At 49.4% G+C, this 26659-nt stretch overlaps 1 protein-coding gene across 1 annotated transcript; it reads left to right on the forward strand.

The window, feature by feature from the left end:
* The first annotated feature begins 24412 nt into the window (after positions 1–24412).
* On the forward strand, positions 24413–25548 carry SDHAF1 (succinate dehydrogenase complex assembly factor 1). Its single transcript, XM_012809154.2, has one exon. It carries the CDS (start codon positions 24469–24471, stop codon positions 24823–24825), a length of 357 nt encoding a protein of 118 aa, XP_012664608.1. The 5' UTR covers positions 24413–24468; the 3' UTR covers positions 24826–25548.
* Positions 25549–26659: the final 1111 nt, after the last annotated feature.

The following is a 26659-nucleotide window of genomic DNA, read 5'->3' on the forward strand; positions in this document are numbered from 1 at the left end:
TTGTGGCGGGCACCTATAGTCCCAGCTACTTGGGAGGCTGAGACAGGAGACTCGCTTGAGCCCAGGATTGGAGGTTGCTGTGAGCAGTGAAGCCAGAGCAGTCTACCCAGGGGGACAGTTTGAGGCTCTGTCTCAAAAAAAAAAGATCCTCTTGCCTCAGCCTCCTGAGTAGCTGGAACTACAGGCAGCCACTGCAATGCCTGACTAGTTTTTCTGTTTTTAGTAGAGACAGGGTCTCACTCTTGCTCATGCTGGTCTCGAACTGAGCTCAAGTGATCTCCCCGCCTCAGCCTCCCAGAGTGCTGGGATTATAGGCATGAGCCACCATGCTGGCCTAAAATCTCATTTTTAAATTTGAACACTATCGTGTGGGACAACCTGGGGGTTCGGTACTGAACAAGGACAGGTCAGGCACTGCCCTCACATGTCTCACCAACTGGTAGGAACACAAATGTGAAATAATCGTGCAAGTAGTGATGAGGGACCATGCAGGAGATGTATGTGGAAATGTGAGACCCTCTAACCAGGGACCTGACCCAGCAAGAGAGGTTGAGGAAGGCTTCCTGAAGGAGGGGCTGCCTCCGCTAAGGATGCTCAGTTGGAGTTAACTATACAGGGGGCAAAGTGGGGGAGAGGGTGACCAGTCCACATGCTGAGGGCCGCAATGAGGGAGGGAAGGAGTGACCTAATGTCAAGTTGAGGAAGCAGGGAGGGGGCAGGTGAGGCTGGGCTCTGTAGGCTGCTAGGAGCAGTCTGGATTCTCAGTGGCACGAGAAGCCACTGGAGAGTTTTGAGCTCTGAGGACAGTAGTGTTGCTGGATTTCAAAGAAACTCCAGTGGTGAGTCCGTTAGTGTGTGGAGGATAACAGGGCAAGGAGGGCAGGCAGGGAGGAGGCTAGTGTGGTGGTCCAGGCATAAGGTCACTTGAGCCAGACTGGGACTGATGACAGAGACAGAAGAGTCTGGGGACCCTGGGCTGTGATCGCTTAGATGCATCTTCTAACTTCTCTGTGGCATAGAAATGAAGGATCTTTTCCAGGTTCAAACACCAGATAGACAGTGCATGGAGGCTCTGAGAAGCAAAGGCTGTGGCTGGTCAGGGGAACATGGACACGGGAAACCAAGGGCCAGAGGGGGACACACCACCAGTCGTAGCTTATCCCAAGTTTGGAAGCAGGGAGGGTAGGAGGAGGACAGGTTGATCCCTCTAGTATGGCTCCCTATGTTCCCCCACAAGGTGCTGGGACCATCTCCCACCCACGTGCAGGAACAAGTGATCACATGTGTCTAGGAGTTAAAGTTCACATTTAGCTTGTCCAGTGCTGCCCGGTGGAGTCCCCCAATTTCCTGAGCTCAGGAAGGAAGTAATCCTCTCACTGTCAGTTCCCTGTCTGGCTTTGATCCTGCACATTTTTGAGACCAAAGTTCCAGACTACTGGAGCATTTTCTTGAAGTGACTGTGGTCCTGATGCCAAGATGATCTCCTATATCTGCCAGATTCAACCCATGTCTGGGTATGGCTAAGTTACAGGCCCTGAGTGCTAGGGATACCTGTGATCCCCTGCAAGGCCTCAGATAATGCCAAGCTTTTGCAGCTCTTCACATGTGAGAGAATCAGATAAAGGGGTGTTTTTAAAGAGGATATTACTGTTGTGGGTGAACTTGGGCCTGTCTCCTGCCTTTGGTTCCTCCCTGATAGGTGTGCCCTCTCATACCTCCCCAAAGCAAGGAAAGGTGTCAGTGCTGGTGTTGCCCTGACCTGTATGGAGCCACCTTGGGAACCCAGTGGTGACCAGCACAGCTCCAGTCCCTGCCTTCAAGAGTTCTGGTGCAGGAAATAGATTCTTACCAGACAATGGCATCCCAGCATAGTCAGGGCTGGGATGGGGAGAGGCAAGAATGATGAGGGTCTGCTTTTGCAGCTCAGCGAACCTCCAGAGCCCAGAAGGGTTCCCTAACTGAGCCTGGGATGAGAGGTAGGAGAGAGTCCAAGATTTCCAGAAGGTAAGGCAAGCTTTATGGCAGTGCACCCATGGAGCTGCAGAGCGCACCATGCTTAAAAGGACACTGTGCGTTATCTAATGCCCTACTATCACTATCTTGAAATTCTTAATGATTTTTAACAAGCGGACCCACATTTTCATTTTGCACTGGGTCCTGTCAATCATGTAGCCAGTCCTGCCTAAAGGGATATCAAAAGAGAAGCAGGGGCAGAGGGTCTTCCAAGGAGAGAGTGTCATATACAAAGAATAGAAGAGAGAGGATGGTACACTTGCAGAACTGGCCAGAGTTCAGTACAGCTAGAGCACAGCGTGGGAGAAGGTGACGGGTGAACTCAAAGTGTGGGCGGAGCAGCCTGCTGGACTGCTGAGCTAGACTCCACCCGAGGGCACTATGGAGCCAGCGAGGGTGATGAACAGCAGAGGGCCGGTTCAAGTTTGCACTTTAGAAAGACCCATCCAGGACAGCACCCATAACTCAGTGAGTAGGACGCCAGCCACATACACCGAGATTGGCCGGTTCGAACTCTGCCTGGGCCAGCTAAAACAATGACAACTACAACAATAACAACAAAAAATAGCCGGGCATTGTGACGGGTGCCTGTAGTCCCAGCTACTTGGGAGGCTGAGGCAAGAGAATCGCTTAAGCCCAAGAGTTTGAGGTTGCTGTGAGCTGTGAGAGGTTGAGGTTGCTGTGAGCTGTGATGCTACGGCACTCTACTGAGGGTAATATAGTGAGACTGTCAAAAAAAATTTAAAAAAGAAGACTCATACAGCTACCGAGGGAGGGTGGATTAGGGGCATGTGGGCAAGAACAAGGTGGGGACCTAGCTGCCTGTGGAGGAGTTGGGAGTATCTGTGACCCAGAGGAGGAGGGTGGGGAGGATAGCCAGGGTGGGCAGGCTTATGAAGAACCTCGAATGCTTGGGTGACAGACACTCCAATGCACCAAGGGACTACTGGGGGAACCCAAAGCCACAAATGAACCCAGAGCTTCATTTTCATTTGAAATTTTTCACTGTGGAGGGTGGGTGCAGAAGGGTAGGTTACCAAATGTCATGGGTAAGTACTTGGAAATCTTTTTATATGGGAACTCAAGATGGAACGACTGATGGAGGTGAATGCAGAACTGGCAAGAATTAGGAGTATAAAATGTGAGACTTCAAAGGACTTTATTCTGGGTATGTTCTGGCTTCAACTCCGTGGACTCCTGGGGGTGCACTTCACCCTCCCAGCCCTCTCGATAAAATAGCAATTCTTTGGGGACTTCCTCTTCAATGTCCCCTTAAACACTGTGGCCCTGGGGCTGGAAACTGACCCCCTTTATTCTTCTCTGCTCAGTTTCCTCCATGGCGTCCACCATGAACATGAAGGAACTACTTTCCTTCTCTGTTGATGGCCTCCACATTTCTTTACCCAACCCTAGCTTCTCTCCTCAACCCTAGTCTTACTTACCTTGGCTTTCTGGACCCTTCTTTCTAGACACGACCCAGGCCTCCTATAACCACCAGATCCCACACTGGCCTCAGCGTCTTCCCAAACCTGCCCCTCCCCCATCCTGTCCCAGAGCAGCCCGTTCCCACTCCCTGAGTGTTCCTCCCACCTGCCCCTCCTCCCCACTATGGCCCCATCCTGATCTAGCTCTGTCATCACCCATCTGGGTCCCTGCAGTGGCCTCCCTCTCAGCTCCTGGCTTCAGTCTCCGTTTCTGGTCTAAGTTCTTCCTAATGATAAACCTGACTGCCCTCTGCATAGAAACCTCCATGGCTCCCCAGGGTTCCTGGGACAGTCTGAGCTCCTCAGCGCAACGTTCCAGGCCTTCCCACGCCATTGCCCACCCCCAGCTCCATCTCTAGCACATATGTTTGCTCCCCACCTCAGGCTGGAAGGAAATGCCACTCCCTGAAAGGCCCACACATCCCTCACGTTGTTCCTATGCTCTCACTTCCTCTACCCGTGGTAAAGAGCCAGGGAAGGGTCCTAATCAAGTGATGAATGAAGCTGTTGAAAGGAACTTGATTCTTTCTTGACTTCTCACCTTACTCCCCTCCCCCGACCAAAGCCAAGGGTTCTGAGGGAAAGGGGGCTGGGGACAGGCTTCTAGCAACTGGGGAGAAGGCTGCTGGAAACTAATCCAGGGTCCCTTGTGTCTCCCTTTCTAGAGACCCAGCTTTGCCTTCCCTACTCCGGGATCCCTTATGGAGGGTGGGGTTCCATTGTTCTCCAGCTCAGGACGTTTTGGGAATATGGGAGTGACATGGAAGCAGCTGTCTTCCTGGGGAGGCTTTGCCCCCAAATCCTCCAGATCACCACATCTGGGCACATGGTGTCCCCTCCCAACTCTGTGTCTAGTTACTTCATGACCCAGGAGTCTGGTCCTCCAGCCCCCAACTTGCCCAAACTCAGGAGTCAAAGTCCCCAGACCCCTCCTCCGTCAGACACAGAAGCCTAGTCTCAACTTCCTCCTTCCTGGTGATCCAGGCCCTCTGTACCCTCCTCCTCAAGAGCCTGAGTCTCTCCCTACTCAGCAGGCTCAGGAGTCCTCTATCCCTTCCCACACTTTTTTGTTTTTTCATTTTTATTTTTATTTTTATTTTTTGAGACAGAGTCTTACTATATCACTGTTGGTAGAGTGCCATGGCGTCACAGATCGCAGCAACCTCAAACTCTTGGGCTCAAGTGATTCTCTTGCCTCAGCCTCTCAAGTAGCAGGAACTACAGGTGCCTGTCACAATGCCTGGGTATTTTTGTTGTTGTTGTTGTTACAGTTGTTATTGTTGGTTAGTTGGCCCAGGCCGGGCTCAAACCCACCAGCCTCGATGCATGTGGCTGGTGCCCGTAGCCACTGTGCTACAGGCACCGAGCCGTTTTTGTTTTATTAGAGATGGGGTCTCACTATGTTCCCCAGGCTAAAGCACAGCGGCTATTCATAGGCGATCCTAGCACACCATAGCCTCCAACTCCTGGGCTCAAGCGATCCTCTTGCCTCCACCTCCTGGGACTACAGGTGTGTGCTGCTGCCCTGCTTTCCCCAGCATGGTCTCTAGGTCTGGGCTTTGCTGCCCTCCCCCTCAGACCCCAACTCTGCCTGAGAGACTTCAATCCCTCCCCCTCTCTCTCCAAACACACCACCTCTGCCACACTCAGAGGCCTTCCTCTGAGGAAATAGCTTTCTTTTTGTTTTCTGTTTGTCTTTTGTTTTTTGGAGTTGTGTTGTGTTTTTTTTGGTTTGGTTTTTGTTTTTGATACAGAGTCTCACTCTGTCACCCTGTGTAGCGTGCCATGGCATCACAGCTCACAGCACCCTCAAACTTTTGGCCTCAAAGAATCCTCTTGCCTCAGCCTCCCGAGTAGGTGGGACCACAGGTGGCCACCATGGTGCCTAGCTAATTTTTCTATTTTTAGTAGAAATGGGGTCTTCCTCTTGCTCAAGCTGGTCTCAAACTCCTGAGCTCAAGTGATCCACCTGTCTTGGCCTCCCAGAGTGCTAGAATTACAGGTGTGACCCACCACATCCAGAAGGAAATACCTTTCTTGTCTCTTCTTTGGGTCTCTATGTCTTTCTCCCACCTCCATTCCTGGCCCTGTCTGTCCCTCTCCTCCATCTCACTGTCCTTCTCTTACCTGTTCCTCTCCCTCTTTTAGTGTCTGTGTCCATTCTTATCTCTCACTTCCTCACACCTGTCTCCCCTCCCTTCTTTCTCTGTCTCTCTATCTGCCTCTTTCTCCACCTCCACACCCACAATGAGGCCTTATCATGACCAATGGTACGAGGTCAGGCTGGAGCCAGTTTCATGAGGAGATCCATGTGCTGACCCAGGAAGGGTACTGAGGGCCAGACTCAGGCATCCAGGACTATAAATACCCTGTCAGTGTGCTTGGCCTCAGGCCCTTAGCCTTGCTTTTGTCTCTGGGCTCTGTCCCATGAGCTCTTCTCTGGGGTTTCCTTTGCACCCTCTACTGGCAGGAGGGACCCCACTGACTAATCCATCTCCTGCCACCTCTACCCAGCCATCACTGCCCTCACACCTACTAGCCTGGGTTTCCTGTCGGGTGAGTGATTCATGCAGAACACAGAATGCTGGTGACCTGGTCTGGACTTGCAGCAGGTGACTGTTTTGCTGGCTGGGGTTGGGAGGCTACCTGGCATGGTTCAGTGACAGGGGACTGGCCAAAATGATTCTGGGAAGAGGGCAGGGCAGGCTTTGGGACAGAAGGTCCAAAAGAAGCCACTGTTAAGCTAATATTTATGTACAGAACCCCGTGAAGCGTGTACTAACATCTCCTTTTACAGATACAACAACTGAGGCCCAAATCAGACAGGTTTCTTGGCCAACCAAGTAGACACGGCTAGAAAGTGGCAGAGTGAGAATTAGACGCTGGCGTATGTGGTCTGAGTCCACCTAAGGACTCCCCCCTTCTCACCTGATTCCCTCAAGCCCGATGAGTGTTTTAGGGAGCTTCCCTGGCCACCACTTCATCGCAAGGGTCAAGGAGAAGCCTGACTTCCAGCTGTATTTGTCACCATCGCCCATGGGACCCCGGACAGCTGCAGGGCCCAGGCCTTGGGGGCAGCTGGTGGCAGATGAACAGCCCCAAGGCCAAACGGCTTCAATTAACCACTCATAGTGACAGCCCCAGGGTGCGCGACGGCGCGGGTCGCTGGCCCAGCACGTTAGAGGGCGAGGTTCACTGCCGCCTGCAGACTGCGCTGGGCGCGTAGCAGCGTCTGAGTGGGGACGGCGGGAAACGGTCGGTCGTTGTGGACACACGCGGGCGCGCCTCCCTGCACAGGGCTGGTGCTGCCGCGCCGCCTGCTGGATACTCGCTATTTAGTGGCGACGTCGTCGCTGCAGCCAGACAACCGGCGCAAGGAGTTCGCCGTGGTGGCGGCGCACGACCCACGTGCCTGCACCTCACCCCAGCCAGTGCCAGTCCCGCTAGACTGTACAGAGCACAGTCGTCTACCCTCGTCTTGCACTTTGATTCCTTGCAGACCCAGCAATTGCAGGATTGAGCGGCTGGCTAGCCTTAGTTGTGACAGGCGACAAGGCCTATGGCCACGTGTCCAAACAGCTGCTTCCCCAGGGGCGGCTTCTACTCTGCTCCCCCATATGTACCGCGGGGCTAGGGGATCCCCTGGCTCCGAGACCGCATGTATGTGGCAGTTAACAGCCTGGTAGCCTGCACTTCTGGGGGATGGCGCCCTGGGGTGGTGCTATGCCCTGCTGTGGACCAGGCCCGCCGCCGGCATTACGCTCTTTGGTCAGCTTGCAAGCGCTTTTTCGGTCCGTGACAATGTCACCTACGATCCCTTCTTCTCTCTTATGCCCCAGGGGCGTGTTTGCCTACGGACAAGCTGGACTTTTCCAGCATGGCCAGTGATGATGAAGCTTGTGCCTGCCCTAGTGCTCCTGAACTGGCAGCCGCTGGCCAGTCTGCGCTAGTACCTCATCCCTGCTGACCCCGAGCTGCGTGGGGGGCAGCATTCCGGCCAAAGGCTGGAACTGGCTCAACCCAGGTGGTCCACGGAGACAGGCACTGCTAAATGCACCACCTGGGGATTTACTGCCCCACTTCCAACTTCAGCATTGCCTGCGGGCTGCAGGGCCCAGGGCTTGGGGCAGCTGGTGGCAGATGAACAGCTCCAGGGCCAAAGGGCTTCAAGAGGTGAGCCTGCAATGGGACTTCCCGGAGATCAAGGCTGGGGAAAACCATAACACTACATTCTGTTGTTCATATAGCAGCCAGAGAGATAGTTGTAAAATACAAGTCTTGTCTCTCCTCCACCCAAAATGTTCCCACACAGTCATCTCACCTTCCAGGGAAAGCAGAGCTTGCAGTGGTTTATGAGCCTTACACATCTGCTCCCTTCTCTCTCTCTTTTTGAGACAAAGTCTTACTCTGTTGCTACTGGTTGAGTGCTATGGCATCATAGCTCACATCAAGTTCAAACTGTTGGGCTTGAGCAATCAGTCCTCTTGCCTCAGCTTCCCATGTAGCTGGGACTACAGGCATGCCCCACTACGTGTGGCTAGTTTTTCTATTTTTAGTAGAGATGGGGTCTTGCTCTTGCTCAGGCTGGTCTCAAACTCCTAAGCTCAAGCTATCTGCCCATCTTAGCCTCCAAGAGTGCTAGGAATACAGAGGTGAGCCACCAACCTGATCCCATTACCTCTCTTCATCTGATCACCTCTTACTATGTCTTAGTCTCCCTTTCATGTTGCAATAAACAAATGCCTCCGACTGAACTGTTTATTTATTTATTAGATGGGACCTCACTCCACTGGCCAGGCTGGAGTACAGTGGTATCATTGTAGCTCACAGCAACTTCAAACTCCTGGGCTCAAGCAATCCTCCTGCCTCAGCCTTCTGAGTAGCTTGGACTACAGGTGCCTGCCACAACACTTAGCTAAGTTTTTTGTAAAGAGGGGGTCATGTCTGGACAATTTGCAAGGGAAAGAGGTTTATTAGGCTCATGGTTCTGCAGGCTGTACAAGGCGTGTGGCACTAGCATCTGTTTTCTCATGAGGGCCTCAGGCTGCTTGTACTCATGGCTGAAGGCAAAGCAGAGCCCGTGTGTGCAGAGATCACGTGGCCAGAGAGGGGAGGGAGGTGCCAGGCTCTTCTTAACACCCAGTTCTAAGGAACTAGTGGAGTGAAAACTCATTCATTACTCTCATTACCAGGAGGAGGGCACTAAGCCATTCATGAGGGATCTGCCCCATGACCCGAACTCCTCACGTGAGGCCCCACCTCCCACACTAGGGCTCAAACTGTGTGACTCCCTTACTTGATTCCTGCCACATTGGCCACCTTACTTTCTTCTTCCTTCCCTGGGACCTTTTTGCACCGGCTGTCCCCACGATATCCCTATAGATCACCCTCTCATCTTCTTCAAGTCTTTCCTCATGTGTTGCCACCTTACTGAGGCCAATCTAACTACCCAAATTAAATTCCCATCCTCCACCCCCTACATTCTCTAGCCCTTTCTCCAATTTTTTCACAGCACATACCACTTTCTATATACTTATTCAATTATCTCTCTCTGCTACATAAAAATTCCTTCATGGTAATGATTTTTTAATTGTTTAAGTAAGTTATAAGACATATAGTTAATTGCATAATTTTTAAGTGTCTAGCCTGAATGGAATTTTTACACATGTGTTCACCCATATAACCATCACTTAAATGAAGCCATAGCACTTTTCTCACTCTAGATAACTTCATAAGGTCAGATTTTTACAAGAATGTTTTGTTCAGATGCCACAGTGGCTCATCTCTGTAATCCTAGCGTTCTGGAAGGCTGAGGCGGGTGGATTGCTTGAGCTCAGGAGTTCAAGACTAGCCTGAGCAAGAGTGAGACCCCCATCTCTAAAAAAAAGATAGTCCCAGCTACTCAGGAGGCTGAGACAAGAGGATCACTTGAGCCCAAAAGTTTGAGGTTGCTGTGAGCTATGATGTCATAGAACTCTACCAAGGGTGACAAAGTGAGACTCTGTCTCAACAAACAAACAAACAAACAAAGAATGTTTTGTTCACTGTTGAATCACAGTGCCTAGCACTCGGTAAATATGCACTTGCTAGGCATTTGGGCTCAGAAAGGAAATTATTTCCCAAGGTCACACTTTTTCTTTATTACAGTGTAAAATATGCATAGTGGAGCGGGGAAAGTAATAAAATAATGATGGCTAGTATCAGGTGTGCAACTCTGTGCATTATTTCTTTTTACCTTCCCACTCGTCTGGCCCTTTCCCCTCTCCCAAAATCATTAATATTGTAATGATTCCTTTCTTCTGGGGAGAGGCATAGGGGCCAGAGCTCAAGTCTTTTGCCAAGTTCACACAGCTAGAAAGTGGCACAGTCAGGATTTGAACCCAACTCTACTTGCCTCCAGAGTGTTAGTTTGGGGGGTTGTTTGTTTGTTTTTAGGACAGAGTCTTGTCACCCTGGCTAGAGTGCAGTGACATCATCATAGCCCACTACAATCTCAAACTCCTGGCCTCAAGCAATCATCCCCCCTCGCTCTCCCAAAGTCCTAGGATTACAGGCATGAACCACCACACTCAGCCAGAATGCAAGTTTTTACCCACCTTTGTGGTTATGGGGTTTTTAATCTGTTTTGTTTTTTTGTATTTCCTCTAAAGATTTATAAATAGTATGGACTTTGGCTTCAGTGGTGTTTTTATATATAGTATAGACACATTACTGGTACATACGCATTCCTCACAGTCACCCTAGAGGCAGGTCTTTTTATTATCCTCATTTTACCATGAGTACAGTTAAAGCTTGAAGGCTTGAAATCATGGCCCAAGGGCCCACACTGAGCAGGGGGTGAACCCAAAACTCCCTCCAGCCTTTGGGAAAGAGGTATGTTGCCTCAGAGGCACTAGGCGCAGACTCAGGGTGAGTGAGCGCTGACCGTGGTTCTGAATACAACATTACACTAAGGGACTTAGGCTTTTCCTGCAACCCCAGAATCAAGGGGCTCCTGCTCAACCTCTTCCAGTCCTGAAAAAGAACAGGAGACCAGGGACATGACAGAAATGCGAGAAGATGCTCAGAGAGAGAGGCTGGAGCTTCTATGAAACAAAAACATGGACTTCAATTAATTTATCTGTGATGGCTCAGAGCTGGACTCTCCTCAGATTGTTGTGATCAGACCCAAGTCACTTCACTTCTCTGACACTCTATTCCCCCCTCTGTGAATGTAGATAATAATATCACCATCATAAGCTTGTTGTGGCAGTTCTTAAAATGTTAATAAAACAGTGCCTGGCATGGAGTAAATATTTGCTATTATTAATTTTAGACAATTTTCTTTTTCTGCATTGACCTCAGGCCAGGCCTCTTCCAGGCACTGAAGATGAAACAATTAACAACATGGCAACATCCCTCCCCTAGGGCACCTAACATTCCAGCTCCCATTCTAATCCATACCAAAACTCTGTATCCTAGCTTTTGTTTTTTCTGTATTCCATCTGGATAGAAAATTTGCAAAGCTCTACAGAACAAACAAGATTATCTCTTAAAAGTTCATTTTGTAGGTGGCTAATTTCATGCACCAACAGCTATGAACAAATAACAACCGCAGGAAGAAGGAAGGAATATATATCCCCACAGAGCATACACACGCATGCGCGCACACACATGCACACACACTTCTCAAGTCTGCTTAATGTGGCAAGCTGAAGTTCTCACTGGCCAGGATCAACCCACGGATGTGTTGGACTGGCATAGAGATGTTTAAGAAATCAAATCTGGCTGTCTTTAGATGGAGCCTGTGCTTGCTAACTCACCACAGACCTATTCTACACCCAGGCTGTGCTACTTATTTTGTCCCTTGGTTCCACCCTTCTCTTTCTGCTGATACATATAGTCCCACTTTACTTTAAATCAGAAACCCTGATAGCTCCTGAATGTTGAATCTTCAATGCCAGGGACCTTGGAGGTCAAAAGTATGGTGGCAGGTAAGAGATAAATTTAAATGCCACGATCCAATTCTTTCACGTCGGCTCCTTACCTCCAGTTATCTGACGGAGGAGGAACTGAACCTTTCTATTGACCCTCATCCTATCCTAGAGATTTCCCTGGTGATGCCATTGCAGTTTCTAAGTTTCCTGTAAGGACGATGCATACTCTGACCATATATCACCTTGTAAAGCACAAACTTAAATCTGTGACCAGCACCCAGGCCACATCTGGTTTGGAAACCATGTTCAGTTCCAAACTGGTATTTCTGAAGGACTCTGAAACAATGTCCAGCTCCAGTCCCAAAACTATGTCAGTGGCTGAATCAAAATGAAAGAGATACATGAAGCATAGCCAGGGCTTGTCCCATGGCCATGGCCATGGCTCATCCAGGGCTTGCACAAGTGACTGAACAAACCTGGGCCTAAACCTGTGGCTGTGGCTAAACCAGCATCTATTTCTGTACCACCACCCAAGCCCATAGCTAAACCAGTATCTGTAACTATGTCCAAAACAGGGATAGTATCTGTGTCTGAGTCAGAAACTGTATTATGGCCAAGCTGGCCTCAAGGTTGTAGCAATGACTGAATTAGGCATAGAGGTTGTGGCTGTAACAAAACCAGAACTTGAAAGTGGATCTACATCTCAATTGGTGTCTGTGGTCAAATCACAGATGGTGCCTTTCTATAACAAGGGGCAGGGAGCCAATCACAGGGGTACTTGCTACACCTCTGGATCAACACTTTTGATGGCAACTTGTTCCCTATGCCTGACAGCTGCAATTAACATGCTGAGCCATTGCTCTGGGAACATACCCAGCAGCCTCCATGCCTTCCAACTGCGGGCTGCCTGCTGTAGAGAAAGGCAGTCCATTTGCTTTGTCACAGTGTAAGGGGCATGAGTTTTGCATTATCTAGACAGGAATTATAATGTATGGCATCTTGAGAAACACCATCCTTCTCTGTCCTTCATTTTTGTCACTTCTAAAATGGAGGCAGTTGGCTGGGCATGGTAGCTCATGCCTGTAATCCTAGCACTCTGGGAGGCCGAGGTGGGTGGATAGCTTGAGCTCACAGGTTCGAGACAAGCCTGAGCAAAAAAAGCGAGACCCCCCCATCTCTACTAAAATTAGAAAAATTGAGGCAAGAGGATCTCTTGAGCCCAAGAGTTGGAGATTGCTGTGAATAATGACAACACAACACTCTACCCAGGGCAACAGCTTAAGACTCTGTCTCAAATAATAATAATAATAATAATGAAACAAAATAGAGGCAGTTATAAAGGTCTAAATTGCTTGGGTCCAGGTGCAGGTCAGATTTTGGAATTTAGAATGGTCACATGATGTAAAGGCCACATATTTCATAACATTCCCAGTACATATTACATAATCACACACATTAATATCTCTGCAGTGGAATGTCTGAATATTCACACTAAGTGAGATAATTAAGACTGCAGCAGCCACACATGAGTTCCAGTCAGTTTTTCTTGCCAGTTGAGTTTTAACATCTAACACAAAACATCCCTCAGAGCATTCTTCACTTTTTTTTTTTTTTTTTTTTAATAAGGGCCCTCCATGACTAGGTCCCCTGAGGTTTTATTTTGTTTTGTTTTTGTTGTTGCGGTTTCTGGCCGGGGCTGGGTTTGAACCCACCACCTCTGGCATGTGGGGCCAGTGCCCTACTCCTTTGAGCCACAGGCGCCGCATTCTTTACATTTAATGGGGATCATAGATAGAGGCTGTGGCTTTCTAACATCCACCTCATCAGGTTCCCCTGAGGTGGGAATGAGTTAACATATGAAAAGCGTTCACGGTTAATTGTCATATGAGGGGTGTTTGCAGTTTATTATCCCCTAACACTAGCATCTGGAACCTCCAGGTTCTCTGAGCTTTGAACATATCCTAGGACCACACATAACTGTTGTCATGTCCTAAATTGCTCCTCAGGCAAGGTTCAAGGGCATTGCTTTGATTAGAAGCTTGTGGGTGGGCATGACAGTTCACACCTATAAACCTAGCCCTTTGGGAAGTTCAGGCTAGTAGATTGCTTGAACTCAGGAGTTCGAAACCAGCCTGAGCAAGAGTAAGACCCCATCTCTGCCAAAAATAGAGAAACTAACTGGGCAGTGGCGGGCACCTGTAGTCCCAGCTACTCAGGAGGCTGAGGCAAGAGGATCGCTTGAGCCCAAGAATTTGAGGTTGCTGTGAGCTATGATGCCACAGCACTCTATCAAGAGTTTGCACTCTACCGGCAAAGGCCCCATTCCCTCAGTATCCCAAGAGTGACAAAGTGAGACTCTGTCTCAAAAAAAAAAAAAAAAAAAAGAGGAAGAATTAGTTTGTGAGTGCTATCCATGCATGGAAGTGCACACCTATAGTCCCAGCTAATTGGGAGGCTGAGTTAGGAGGATTTTTTGAGCCCAGGAGTGTGATTACAGGCTGGGTGCTATAACAAGACCCCAAAAAGAAGGTTATAAGGACCAGAATGTCTTTAATTGGGATTGCTTCTGGGGTGGAAGTGGTGCCCAATGAAGATTATGATATACTAGCTACCTCTCAGCACCACTATAGAAGGACAATAGACTCTGGAGCCAGATGTTCTGGGTTCAAATCCCAGCTGGGCCACTCATTGTCTATGTGACCTTGAGAAAATGATTTAACCTCAGTTTCTTCTTATATGAAATAGAAATGATAAAAAGTTCTAAGTCATGGGATGGTAGTACAGATTAAATGAGAAAATACATAGAAATCTCAGAATGTATGTGGTACTGGGACCTCATATACCAGCCCATGAGGGGCTATGCTCCCCTCTACACTTCTTGGGAGGTCACCCTGCCTCTCAGAAGTTCGCCAGTGCTCTTAAGTTCCCCAGCATCCAGAAGCCTCCAGCCTGGGTATCCAGAACATTCAAATTCTCAGGGCTCTAGATTTCTGCTTTCACTAACATGAGCCCTCATTTCCCAGGGATCTGACACTCCTGAGTTCCTTCCTAAATTAAGGATTGTTGTATTATCGTATACCAAGCCTTGTTCAAGACACTCAACTAAGGACATAGAAATGACCAAGACGACAAAAATCCTTGTTCTTGGCCAGCCACAGCAGCTTACACCTGTAATCCTAGCATTCTTGGGAAGTTGAGGCAGGAGAATTGCTTGGGCTCAGAGTTTGAGACCAGCCTGAGCAAGAGTGAGACCTGTCTCTACTAAAATAGGAAAAACTGGCTGGTCATGATGGCATGTGCCTCTAGTCCCAGCTCATCAGGAGGCTGAAGCAGGTGGATCACTTGAGCCCAGGAGTTTGAGGTTGCTGTGAGCTATCAGGTTTCCACTGCATTGTACCCTGGGTGACAGAATGAGATCCCGTCTCCCAAAAAGATCCTATTCTCATTGTGTTGTGCTTTAGCAGAGAGAGATAAGAAATACATATAAGTTAATTGCATCATGTGTTAGAAAGTAATGCATGCTATACAGGAAAAAATAGAGCTGGGAATGTGGGATCAGGATTCCTGAGAGTGAAGTTTTAAATAGGAGGGCCTTGCTGAGAAGAAGGAACTTAAGCCAAGTCCTAAAGGAAGTGAGGGAGAGAGCTTTGAGGATATCTGGGAAAAGAGCATTCTAGGCAGAGAAAACAGCAAGTGCCTAGGATGGGAATCTGCCAGGAACAGCAAGACGCCCCGCATCTGGCGGGTGCAGACGGACTGTGGTGCACAATAGAGGGGTGTGGGGTCACATCACGTGGGGCATATGGTCTCCTGCAAAGCTTTGTCTTTTCTACTGTGTGAGGTGGAATACAAGGGAGGATTTTGAGCAGAAGAGAGCATTAAAATCCCTGTGGCTTCCACGTCAGAACAGAGTATGGGGCGTAGGAAGGAAGTGCTGGGAAACCAGTGAGGAGGCTGCTGCACTAATCCAGGTAGGAGGTGATGGGCCGGATGGAATCAGCCAAAAGGTGGGCTGGGAACCTCCTGTGCGGGTAAGGCCCAAAAAAGGAAATCATAGATTGGGAGGAGGAGATATCCCACAATCTGGTGGATGGGTGGGAATTCTTGATAAGTGGGGGGAAAACACTGGTTGAAGGTTTTCTTTTCTTTTTTTTTCTGAGACAGAGTCTCACTTTGTTGCCCCTGATAGAGTGCCATGGTGTCATAACTCACAACCACCTCAAATCCTTGGGCTCAAGAGATCCTCTTGCCTTGGCCTCCAAGTAGCTAGGACTACAGGCTCTTGCCAAAACACCTGGCTATTTTTAGAGACGGGGTCTCACTCTTGCTCAGGCTTGTCTCGAACTCCTGAACTCAAGCAATCCACCTGCCTCAGCCTCCAGAGTGCTAGGATTACAGGCATTAGCCACATCACCTAGCCTAGAAGATTTTTCTATTAAGGAGGTGAGCGCTTCTGGCTTAGTGGAATTACTTATCTGGATTCCTAAAAGAAAGACTTCGAGTACTGTATGATCAATCAGGATATTGGAATCAAGACTCTTGGTTAGGGAATGAGGGTGGGACATCCAAGACCTGCAAAGGCCCCACTTCCTCAGTATCCCAGTATCCATTCCCTCAGCTTCCATCCCACTTCTCGAAAGCTCCCAAATGTAGCCTTTCTGGTGGCCCTGGCTCTTGGTTGCCCCCTGCAGGTGAACCAACAGCCTCTGCAGCTGCCTGTTACCCTGGGTGACAGACCGCTGAGTTGTACTTTCCTAGCTCAAACCATGAGCAAGAACTACCCATAGAGCACTCTAGTCTCTGATGGGCAGCATACCCCACCGCTGTAAGTGGCTGAGGTTACAGCTGGCACACAGTAGGCCTGTGCAGCGAATTCAGCTGGGACTGGACCAATGACATGGGTGGTGCTGACCTGTACACGCTTGGGCCTCACCAGCTCCATGCTCTTTGGGCTATATTCTGAGCTAAGCCTGTGTCCTCTGAGGACATCCTGAGGCCCTGTGCTGTCCTGGCAGCCACCAAAAGGGCCCTTTAGTTGATGTCATCTAGTGCAGCCACCTATGCCATTTGAGGCCAGCTGCAGTGCATGGATCTGCCCCTTCCCCGACTAGCCCCCTGGCTTTGCATGGCCTTCCTGGTCCATGCACACAGCTGTCATTGCCTAAGTATCAGTATTGACCCCTGGAAGCTCCAGGATGGCTGCCATGAGTGAACCTTTGAGAGAAAGAGTATTCTGATACTTAATGGTGACGTCCCTTAGTTCTGGATGCCTGATTCCTACAACAAGGTTCTAGGATCTCAGAGGTGAAACAGCCTCTGGGTCTTGGGGGCATGACTGCTGAGGTGGGGGGACGAAAGAGGAGACTTCTAGGAAGGTGGCTCTTTGGGTCTGGAGGTCAGGGCTCCTGGTAGGGATTCCTAGAAGCTGAGGGTGGGGACATTTCCACTCTAGGGTTGGTCAAATGTTTGGGTTTCAGGAACCAAACCCAGGTGTTCTCATAAGAATTACTTTCCCTGTCACATTCCTCGACCCCCCCAGCCCCATCCCTTTGCATTCACTGAGTGCCCCCTGTGAGCCGTGCAGCTCATCCTGTCCTGTGCAGGCCCTCAGGGTGTCATGCCTGCTGCCCTGAAAATACCGCTGGTGATGGCTCCTTACTCAGTGGCCCACCCTGCATACTATGGCACCTGAGGCTGGGTGGCCTGCTTATTACATAGGCTGCCTGCTGGCACAGAGGAAAGAATATCACAGAGGAAACCCCCTAGAGTGAGGGTGAGGCCAGCTCCCCAAAGGCAAACTGAGAGGCTGTCACCAGAAAACTACGGATTGGCCAGGTGGGGTAGTCTAATCCCAGGACTTTCAGAGGCTGAGACAGGAGGATCACTTGAGGCCAGGAGTTCAAAACCAGCCTGGGCAACATAGTAAGTCCCTGTCTCTATAAAAAGTTTTAAAATTAGGCCAGGCAAAGTGGCTCACGCCTATAACCCTAGGCAGGAAGGCCAAGGCAGGTGGACTGCATGAGCTCAGGAGTCTGAGATCAGCCTGAGCAAGATTGAGATCCCATCTCTACTAAAAATAGAAAAACTAGCCAGGCATCATGGCAAGTGCCTATAGTCCTAGTTATTCAGGAGGCTGAGGCAAGAAAATCACTTAAGCCCAGGAGTTTCAGGTTGCTGTGAGCTATGATGCCATGGGACTCTACCCAGGGTGACAGAGTGAGACTCTGTCTCAAAAAAAAAAAAAAAAGAGTTTAAAAATGAGCCAGGTATGGCAGCATATATCTATAGTCCCACCTATGTGGGAGGCTGAAGCAAGAGAACCCCTTAAGGCCAAGAGTTTGAGGTTGCTATGAGCTATGATGCCACCACAGCAGTCTTAGTCTGCCCAGGGCAAAAGAGTGAGTCTCTATCTCAAAAAAAAGAATAATTACAGACATTTGGGGGACAATCGGAAAAAACTATCAACCTTTATTTTTGTCCAAATTACAGGTGAAAAAATATCTCAGGAGATTTTCAATTTGCACTCGTCTTATAAGGAAGTTGAGCATCTTTACAAATACCTAAGAAACATTTGCATTTCCTTTTCTGTTGACACTCTGAGGAGACTTTCCCCATTTTTTTTTATATTGGGTTGTGGGTCTTTTTGATTTCTGGGAACTCTTTATATGTTAGGGAAATTAGCCCTTTGTCTACAATATGTGTTACACATATGATTCGTTGTTGATGTTCTTCATAATGATTTTTTGCATCTATTTTGAGTCTGTTGTTTTCTGCAGGTTGGGGAGGCGCCAGTCCTGCTGGCTGCCAGGAATGTTGTATGTACTTGCATGGCCAAGGCCTCCAGTTTCCGCCATTTTCCTGAGCAAGCTGCAGTAATTGTCCAGAGGATGTGCAGTACTGTGAGACTGGAAAGGGCGCCAAGTGTCACCTGGTGCCCAAAGGCCCCTTCACCACCTCTGATGGCTTCATTGGTCTTGTACCTATGCCTGCTATGCCAAGCTATGCCAATTTGCTTGGCAAATTGGCTAAGTTTGGTGGCATGCACCTGTAGTCTCAGCAAAACAGGAGGCTGAGACAGGAGGATCACTTGAGCCCAGGAGTTCAATGCACTGGCCACTCTAGGTTTCCGGCACCAAGACTCTGACTAGTCCCATGTCATTGCTGATTTCCCACCCTGTCCTGGCTGTCTTGCCCACAATCACAGGTGGTTGTCAGCTTCAGGGTTAACCATGCTTCTGAAAGACACAGTTGAGAAATATGAGGGATTTCCCAATCCTAGCCAAGACCCGTACATACCTGGCACTGATCCCTGGGACCTACTGACCCCTCGTTGACCTCCCATGACCTTGTAACAGAAGCAGTATCTCATGATCCTCTGATTTCACATTGACCTCTACTGGCTAAATTTCTTTGCCCTGATCATCCATGGCTCTCTGACCCCACACAAACCTTGCCTTAGACTTCTCAAGACCTCACCTTGACCCCAGATCTGCTGACATCCTGAGAACCACTGACTGGGTGATTAGAGCCTTAATAGGGGAAGCACAAGCAGGTTGGAAGCTCAGAGGTGTCCCTGGTTAATGGAGATCAGGGAGGCTTTCTGAAGGAGGTGATGAATGAGCTGAGACTTGAAGTTAGGCAGGGGAAGAGAGCAAAAGTGGAGGCTTTCAGACCAATGCTAAGAAAAGGAAGAGACTATATTTGAGGACTGTGATGAAAATCAATTGATGAGTATAAAATAAGAGCCACTAAATGTCCTTTGACTTCAGGCCAAGGAGGCTGACTTAAGAAATCGCAAGGTCCAGGAAGAAAGGGGCAGTGCCTGGATTGCAGGGTTGAGAAGTGAAGATGGCAGGCATAGACCCCTCTCATAGACCCCTCTCTCTCTCTCTCCCTTTCTTTCTCTCCCTCTCTCTCTCTCTCTTTTTTTTTTTTTTTTTTTTTTGAGACAGAGTCTCACTCTGTCACCCTGGGTAGAGTGCCATGGTGTCATAGCTCATGGAAACCTCAAACTCCGGGCTTGAGCAATCATCCTCTTGCTTCAGCCTCCCAAGTAGCTTGAACTATAGGTGCCTGCCACCATGCCCATCTAGCTTTTCTATTTTTTTAGTAGAGACAGGGTTTCACTCTTGCTCAGTCTGGTCTTGAACTCCTGAGCTCAAGCAATCTACCTGCCTTGGCTTCTCAAAGTGCTAGGATTATAGACATGAGCGACCATGCCTGGCCATAGACACCTCTCTTGATGAGTTGTCCATGCAGAAAGGGGAAACTAAAGATCATCCAGAAATAGCCATGCATTGTGGCAGGCGCTTGCAGTCTCAGCCAATGGGGAGGCTGAGGCAAGAGGATCGCTTGAGCCCAAGAGTTTGAGGTTGCTGTGAACTATCATGACACCATGGCACTCTACTCATGGTGATGGAATGAGACTCTATCTAAAAAAAAAAATTTTTTTTAAATAAATCACCTAGAAAGACAGACGGGCATGATGGTCCATGCCTGTAATCCCAGTGACTTGGGAGACAGAAGTGGGGTTACTTGTGGCCAGGAGTTTGAAACCAGCTTGAACAACATAGTAATACCCCACCTGTAAAAAAACTGGGGAAAAAATTAGCCAAGTTTGGTGGCATGCACCTGTAGTCTCAGCAAAACAGGAGGCTGAGACAGGAGGATAACTTGAACCCAGGAGTTCAAGGCTGCAGCAAACTATGATCATACCACTGTACTCTAACCTAGACAGCAGAGTGAAACACCCATTTCTCAAAAAAAAAAAAAGATTCAGTGGCTGGGAGGAGTGGCTCACACCTGTAATCCTATTACTCTGGGAGGCTGGAGTATTGCTTGAGCTTAGGAGTTCAAGACTATACTGAGCAATAGTGAGACCCAGTCTCTACTAAAAATAGCCTGGTATTATGGCAGGTGCCTATAGTTTCAGCTATTTGGGAGGCTGAGGCAGGAGGATACTCTTGAGCCCAAGAGTTTGAAGTTGCTGTGAACTATGGCGTCATGGCTGATGGAAAGAGCCTAGACAGGGAGAGGTTGGACATCCAGTTGAGATGCCAAAGCAGAGGACACAGGGTTCTCCAAGGAATGCGAAAGCAAGACAGCAGCAGGATAGTGGGCAAGCAAAATGGATAGTTCCTATATAATAAGTAAGGGGGGAAATCTGAAATCCCATGCTGAGAAATGAATACAGCTGTTCAGTTTGGGGATAACTGCAGGAGAGGATGGGGCAGTGAGAGAACAGCTGGGGTACCTGGTACAACCTGGCTGGTAAGCTAAGCAAGAGCCTTCAGTTAAAGGGTCAAGAGACTGTGTGTCGCTCCAAGTTCTACTGTAACCTTGCCAACTGACTCAGCCTCTCTATGCCTGTTTGCTCAACCACAGAAAGTGGAGATAAGAGTAGTACCCACTACACAGGGTCACTATGAGGATACGTGTAAGGTGCTTGGCATATCCTAAGTGCTCCATAAGTATAAATGGTGAATATTCTTGCAGCGACTTTTATATTATTAATGGAGAGGAGGCATATATGTGTATGGCACAGTGGTTAAGAACATGGATCCTGGCTTGGAGCCCGTGGAACAGTGGTTACGGCGCTGACCACATACAGTGGTTACGGCGCTGGTGGGTTCAAATGCAGCCCAGGCTAGCTAAATAACAATGACAACTACAACAAAAAATAGCCAGGCGTTGTGGCAGGCACCTATAGTCCCAGCTTCTTGGGAAGCTGAGGCAAAATAATCCCTTAAGCCCAAGAGTTTGAGGTTCCTGTGAGCTGTGACGACACAGCACTCTACTAAGGGCAACATAGTGAGACTCTGTCTCAAAAAAGAAAAAAAAAGAACATGGGTCCTGAAGTCAGAATTGCTGGGTTCAAAACCTGGCTCTGCCACTTATCAGCTGTGTGAGCCTGGGCAAGCTATGTTACTCATCTGGGCCACAATTCCCTAATCAGTAAGAGGCAAATAGCACTGTAGATGTGCCTGCCATGTCAGAGTGTTGTAAGGATCAAATAGCAACTATCATTTAAAAATATAAAAGTAGGCTGGTACCGTGGCTCACACCTGTGATCCTAACACTCTGGGAGGCCAAGGATGGATTGAGCTCAGGAATTTGAGACCAGCCTGAGCAAGAGTGAAACCCTACCTCTACTAAAAACAGAAAAACTAGCCGGGGAATTTTGGTAGGTACCTGTAGTCCCAGCTATTTGGGAGGCTAAGGCAAGTTCAAGCCCAAGAGTTTGAGGTTGCTGAGGTAGAAGCCTCAACACTCTACCCAGGTGACAGAGTGAGACTCTGTCTTAAAAATAATATTAAATATGCCTTTAGCTCAGCAACTAGGGCACCAGCCACATACCCCAGGGCTGGTAGATTCAAACCCAGGCTGGGCCAGCCAAATGATAACTACAACAAAAAAATAGCCAGGTGTGGCTTGGCGCCTGTAGTTCAGTGGTTGGGGCACCAGCCACATGCACCAGGGCTGGTGGGTTCAAACCCAGCCCGGGCCTGCTAAACAACAACAACAAAATAAATAGCAGGGTGTTGTGGTGGACGCCTGTAGTCCCAGTTATTTGGGAGGCTGAAGCAAGAGAATCACTTAAGCCCAAGAGTTGGAGGTTACTGTGAGCTGTGATGGCATGGCACTCTACCAAGGGTGACAAGGGTGACAGTGAGACTATGTCACTAGGTGACAAGGGTGACATAGTGAGACTCTATCTCAAAAAAAATTAAATAAAGTATTAAAATAAATGTTTAATGTACTGTCATACATTCTTATAAATTAAGAAAAAATAAAGCATTAAAGCATGTGGAATTGTGCCTGGCACATAGTACATGCTCAGAAAACAATGATTTGATTATGAAGACACAGGTGAGAGATGTAACTAGTTCCAGACTTTTTTTCTCTAAAGCTGCTTTTTTTTTTTTTGAGATTTTATTTTCTTTTATTTTCAGATTAATATGAGGGTACAGATGATTAGGTTACAATGTTTGCATTTGTTAGTCCCTGTTGTAGCTGTGTTCCTGGGCCAGGAGATGTGCCATATATCCTCACATTGTGCCTATTAGGTAGGAGGTCACCAATCCCCGCCCTTCCCCCCCACTTGAATTGAGTTTTTCTTTTGTGTGGGCCTGTATTGCTTGTCTACTAGTTTCATATTAGTATAGAGTACACTAGACACTTGTTTTTCCATCCTTGTAATACTTTACTAAGAATGTAGCATTTATTATGGAAATTTTCAAGCATCACAAAAGAGAGAACAGTATTATGAAATCCCTTGAACCCATCACAGTTACAAATATTTTGCTTTTTTCCCACCCACTCTTTGTTTCGTTCTCACTGGAGGATTTTAAAGCAAATCCCAGACCCTACTTCTCTAGCAAAGACCTAGATATTTTGTTTGTTTGCTTTCTTACGACAGTTTCCCTCTTCTGGGCTCAAGGGATGGGATCCTCCCATCTCAGCCCCCAGAACAAGCTGGGATGAATATTTTCTACAGAAACACACCTGGCAGGATTCACAGTGGTTTCTTTCTTTTTCTTTTTTTCTTTTTTTGGTAGACACAGAGTCTCACTTTATCACCCTGCTATTTTTTTGTTGCAGTGTGGCCAGGGCTGGGTTTGAATCTGCCAACCCTTGGTATATGGGGCCGGTACCTTACCCACTGAGCCACAGACCCGCCTCAAGCTGTCGCCCTGGGTAGAGTGATGTAGCATCACAGCTCACAGCAACCTCCAACTCCTGGGCTTAAGCGTTTCTCTTGCCTCTTGCCTCATCCTCCCAAGTAGCTGGGACTACAGGCGCTCGCCATAACACCCGGCTATTTGTTGTTGTTGTCATTGTTGTTTAGCAGACCCCGGGCTGGATTCAAACCTGCCAGCTCTGGTGTATGTGGCTGGCGCCTTAGCTGCTTGAGCTACAGGCACTGAGCCTCACAGTGATTTCTGAACTCCACTAGAAGCCTCTCCTCTTTGCAGGTGAACGGACACGGGGCACCAGGGGTCCTGGGTTATCCAGCGGCCCCCTTAAGGTCCCAATGCTCCCAAGCTGCCTGCAGGAACTACAGTGGAAATGCGGTCAATGACCAAATGCTTCCGGGAGGACTCGGGGTGCCAGCCTAGTCTACCACTCCAGGGCATGAAGGACTCAAGGCTTTTTTGTTTCTTTTGAGACAGAGTCTCACTCTGTCGCTCTGGATAGAATGCCCTCATGTCATACCTCACAGCAACCTCATCCTCTTGCCTCAGTTTTTCTATTTTTAGTGGAGACGGAGGGGGAGGGTCTCAATCTTGCTCAGACTGGTCTCGAACTCCTGAATTCAAGGATCCACCCCCTTCGACCTCCCAGAGCGAGCCACTGCGCCTGGCCCAGGACTCAAGGCTTTAACAGCGGGTGAGGATCCTTTTTCTACTGTTCCAGGACCTGACTCCCACCAGCAGAGGGCGCGGCCAGGCCAACTTCTAGAGCCACTTGCTGCCTTTGGGGGCTTGCTTTCCCAACAGCCCCGAGAAGCTCGGGATTCCCCCACCTTCGTCCGCGCCGACACAGACCGACCCTGGAGGAGGGAATGCAGAGAGCTGCCCAAGTCGGTTTTAATCAATAACCGATGACAAAAACAGGTTTGTACCTATCCTCTCTCTCTGTGCCCCTGTGCCCTTGAGGACCCAAAGGTCAGAACTCTTAGCTCCCTCTTCTGCCAGGAGTCAGGTCAGGACCCTCTGCCTCTTCCGAACCAAGACCTGAGCACCTGGCCCCTTCCTACCACCGGATGCCAGAGTTCCCCACGGTTGCTACCGCCTCAAGGACACAGATTACTCGTGCGGGGAGGGGAAGAGAACCAGCGGCTCCGCCCCCCCAGCAACGCCCCTTTTGTGTCGTAACTGCAGCGACAGCCAATCGGGCGTGACGGTGCTGGATAGCGGGAGTCCGAAGGCGGAGGGTTGGGGAAGTGTCGGGCGGAAGTGGACGTAGCATTTGCACTTTGGAGTTTGTGAGTGGAACTCGAGGGTTACTGTTCCGGGGAGTTCTCTGTGTGCGCCCGAGGCCTGGCTGCTACCATGAGCCGGCCCAGCCGCCTGCAGAGACAGGTTCTAAGACTGTACCGCGAGTTGCTGCGCGCCGGGCGAGGGAAGCCGGGCGCCGAGGCGCGAGTGCGGGCCGAGTTCCGCCAGCACGCCTGCCTGCCTCGCTCCGACGTACTGCGCATCGAGTACCTGTACCGCCGCGGCCAGCGCCAGCTGGAGCTGCTGCGCTCCGGCCACGCCACGGCCATGGGCACCTTCGTACGACCGCGGGGCCCGACCGAGGGGTTTGGGGGCGCCGGAGCCCTGGGAATCCCGTCTGACAACGGTAACGGTCCAAACAACCCTCACGACGGAACGGGGGCACCAGAGACGCGGCCCAACGGACGGTGACAGCAGAGAAGAGCTCGATGGCCTAAGGGAGCCAGGGAGCCCGCCTAACTGCGTGGGGAGACCGAAGAAGCTGCCTGATGGAGGTGCGAGGTCTTAATAAACTAGCTTGATGGATTGTCGGGAAGAACGAGCCCTCTGGGTGATGCTGGCCTGGAGAGCCTTGTGATGGGCGGCGAGTGTTGCCCAGCCTTTCCTGATGCTTGGCTACAGGTTGTCCTCCTCCCCCATGAGAGCTGGTAGGACCTGGGACGCCAGTAAGCGGATGGGGTCAAGCCAAGAGCTACTTACCTGGAGGCATGGGAAGCCCGGACACCCTGCTCATGAACTGAGAGCCTGAGACACCCTTCTCTTGACCCCTGCGAACATTCCCACCCCTGGCTTCTCATGAAGACTCCTCTCTCCTGTATTTAACTCTGAGAAGAGCAGAGAAGTATTAGAGAAGTATTTAACTCTGAGAAGAACTTTTACGGAGAAGTTTCAGGGAAGCTGCCCTGATAAACGGTGAGAAGCTGGATCCCCTTTGGAAAACCTTGCCCCGCATGAATGCATTAATTGTGACAAGCCAGAACCATGAGGAAGGGGACAGGGGTCTCTCACCCAGGCTTATTAACTAAAGACCCTTCAAGACCCCTCCTTGATGGTTCAGGGGCAACCCTGACTTCTGTGCACCTTCCCCTTCAGACTGTTGAACAAAGGGAATAAAATTAGGGGTGTGCTTCCTTCTCCGTTGGGGAACATTTTATTTGGAGATTTTCGAAGAGGCCTCCCACATATGCACTTAGTGAGAAGTGACTCCTTGGCAGGGGATGAGTGGGAGGAGCTGACTTTCCCTTTGGAGCCCTCTAGAGTGGCCGATTGAGTGAGGCAGCATAGTTTTCTCTCCTGGACATATCCCTGGAGAGGACTCATCCTAGCTAGACCCCAAGAGACGCCAGTTAACTCCTTAATGGAGGGCAAGTGATTTAACCTCCATGCAAGAGAGGAAATGCATCTGAGAAAGCCTGGCTCATAACCCGTAGGGCAGTGGTGGGGCTCTGGGATCCTTTTTATTATTTCACAAAACTTGTCCTCAAACCTGGCTAAAGAATCTAGCCTCTTCAAGCTGGGATTTTTGTCAACAAGGCCCAGAGGTGGGGGAGGGGAGATGGACCCACAGATCTCAGGCATACTGTCTCTCATGTCCCATATGGACCTGCCCTAGACATTATTCTGGGGACAGCATTTTGCACCCCTAAGCTTATTTGCACCCACCTTCGTTAAATAAGTGAAAATGAATTCCTGCAGATGCAGTGGGGGTGGGGGGGAGGACGACCTTAGGAAAGGAGCCTGGACCTTAGCCTAGCCCTCACCATGGGGCCTCAGCCACCTTGTTCATCTCTCTCAGCCTTGGTTTTTTTCATCAGTGTGATCCTGTTAACCCTGCCCTGGCTCCATCTCAGAGGAAAAGCCAAAGTCCTGGAAGTGGCCAGAGGGGTCCTACCCATCCAGCCCCATACTATCTCCAGCTGCATTTCCTGCCACTCACTCCTGGCTCCATGATTTCGAGCCATGGTAAACTCCTGGTTGGAGCTTCTGGCAGTGGTCAAGTTTCCATTAGGGCTGGGCATCCCTGGTCAAGAGGGGAGGAGGCATTCACCGGCCATTACAGATGACTGGGGTTTCCCAGAGAGGGTAGGGGAGGAGAATGCCTGAGCTGACGTTTGGAGGAGGTGTGGAGGTGAACAGCAGTTAAGAACATGGATCCCAGAACCAGAAGGCAGGGCTTGAACCACAGCTCCAGTACATACTGATGACATGATCATGGACAAGTGACTTAACCTCTGTGGCTCAATGT

The sequence above is a fragment of the Otolemur garnettii genome, unplaced genomic scaffold (assembly GCF_000181295.1).
Source record: "Otolemur garnettii isolate 467f Iridium unplaced genomic scaffold, OtoGar3 scaffold00100, whole genome shotgun sequence".
Lineage (NCBI taxonomy): Eukaryota > Metazoa > Chordata > Mammalia > Primates > Galagidae > Otolemur > Otolemur garnettii.

Coding starts and splice junctions, on each gene's coding strand:
- SDHAF1 (XM_012809154.2), top strand. CDS start 24,469: ATGAGCCGGCCCAGCCGCCTGCAGAGACAGGTTCTAAGACTGTACCGC.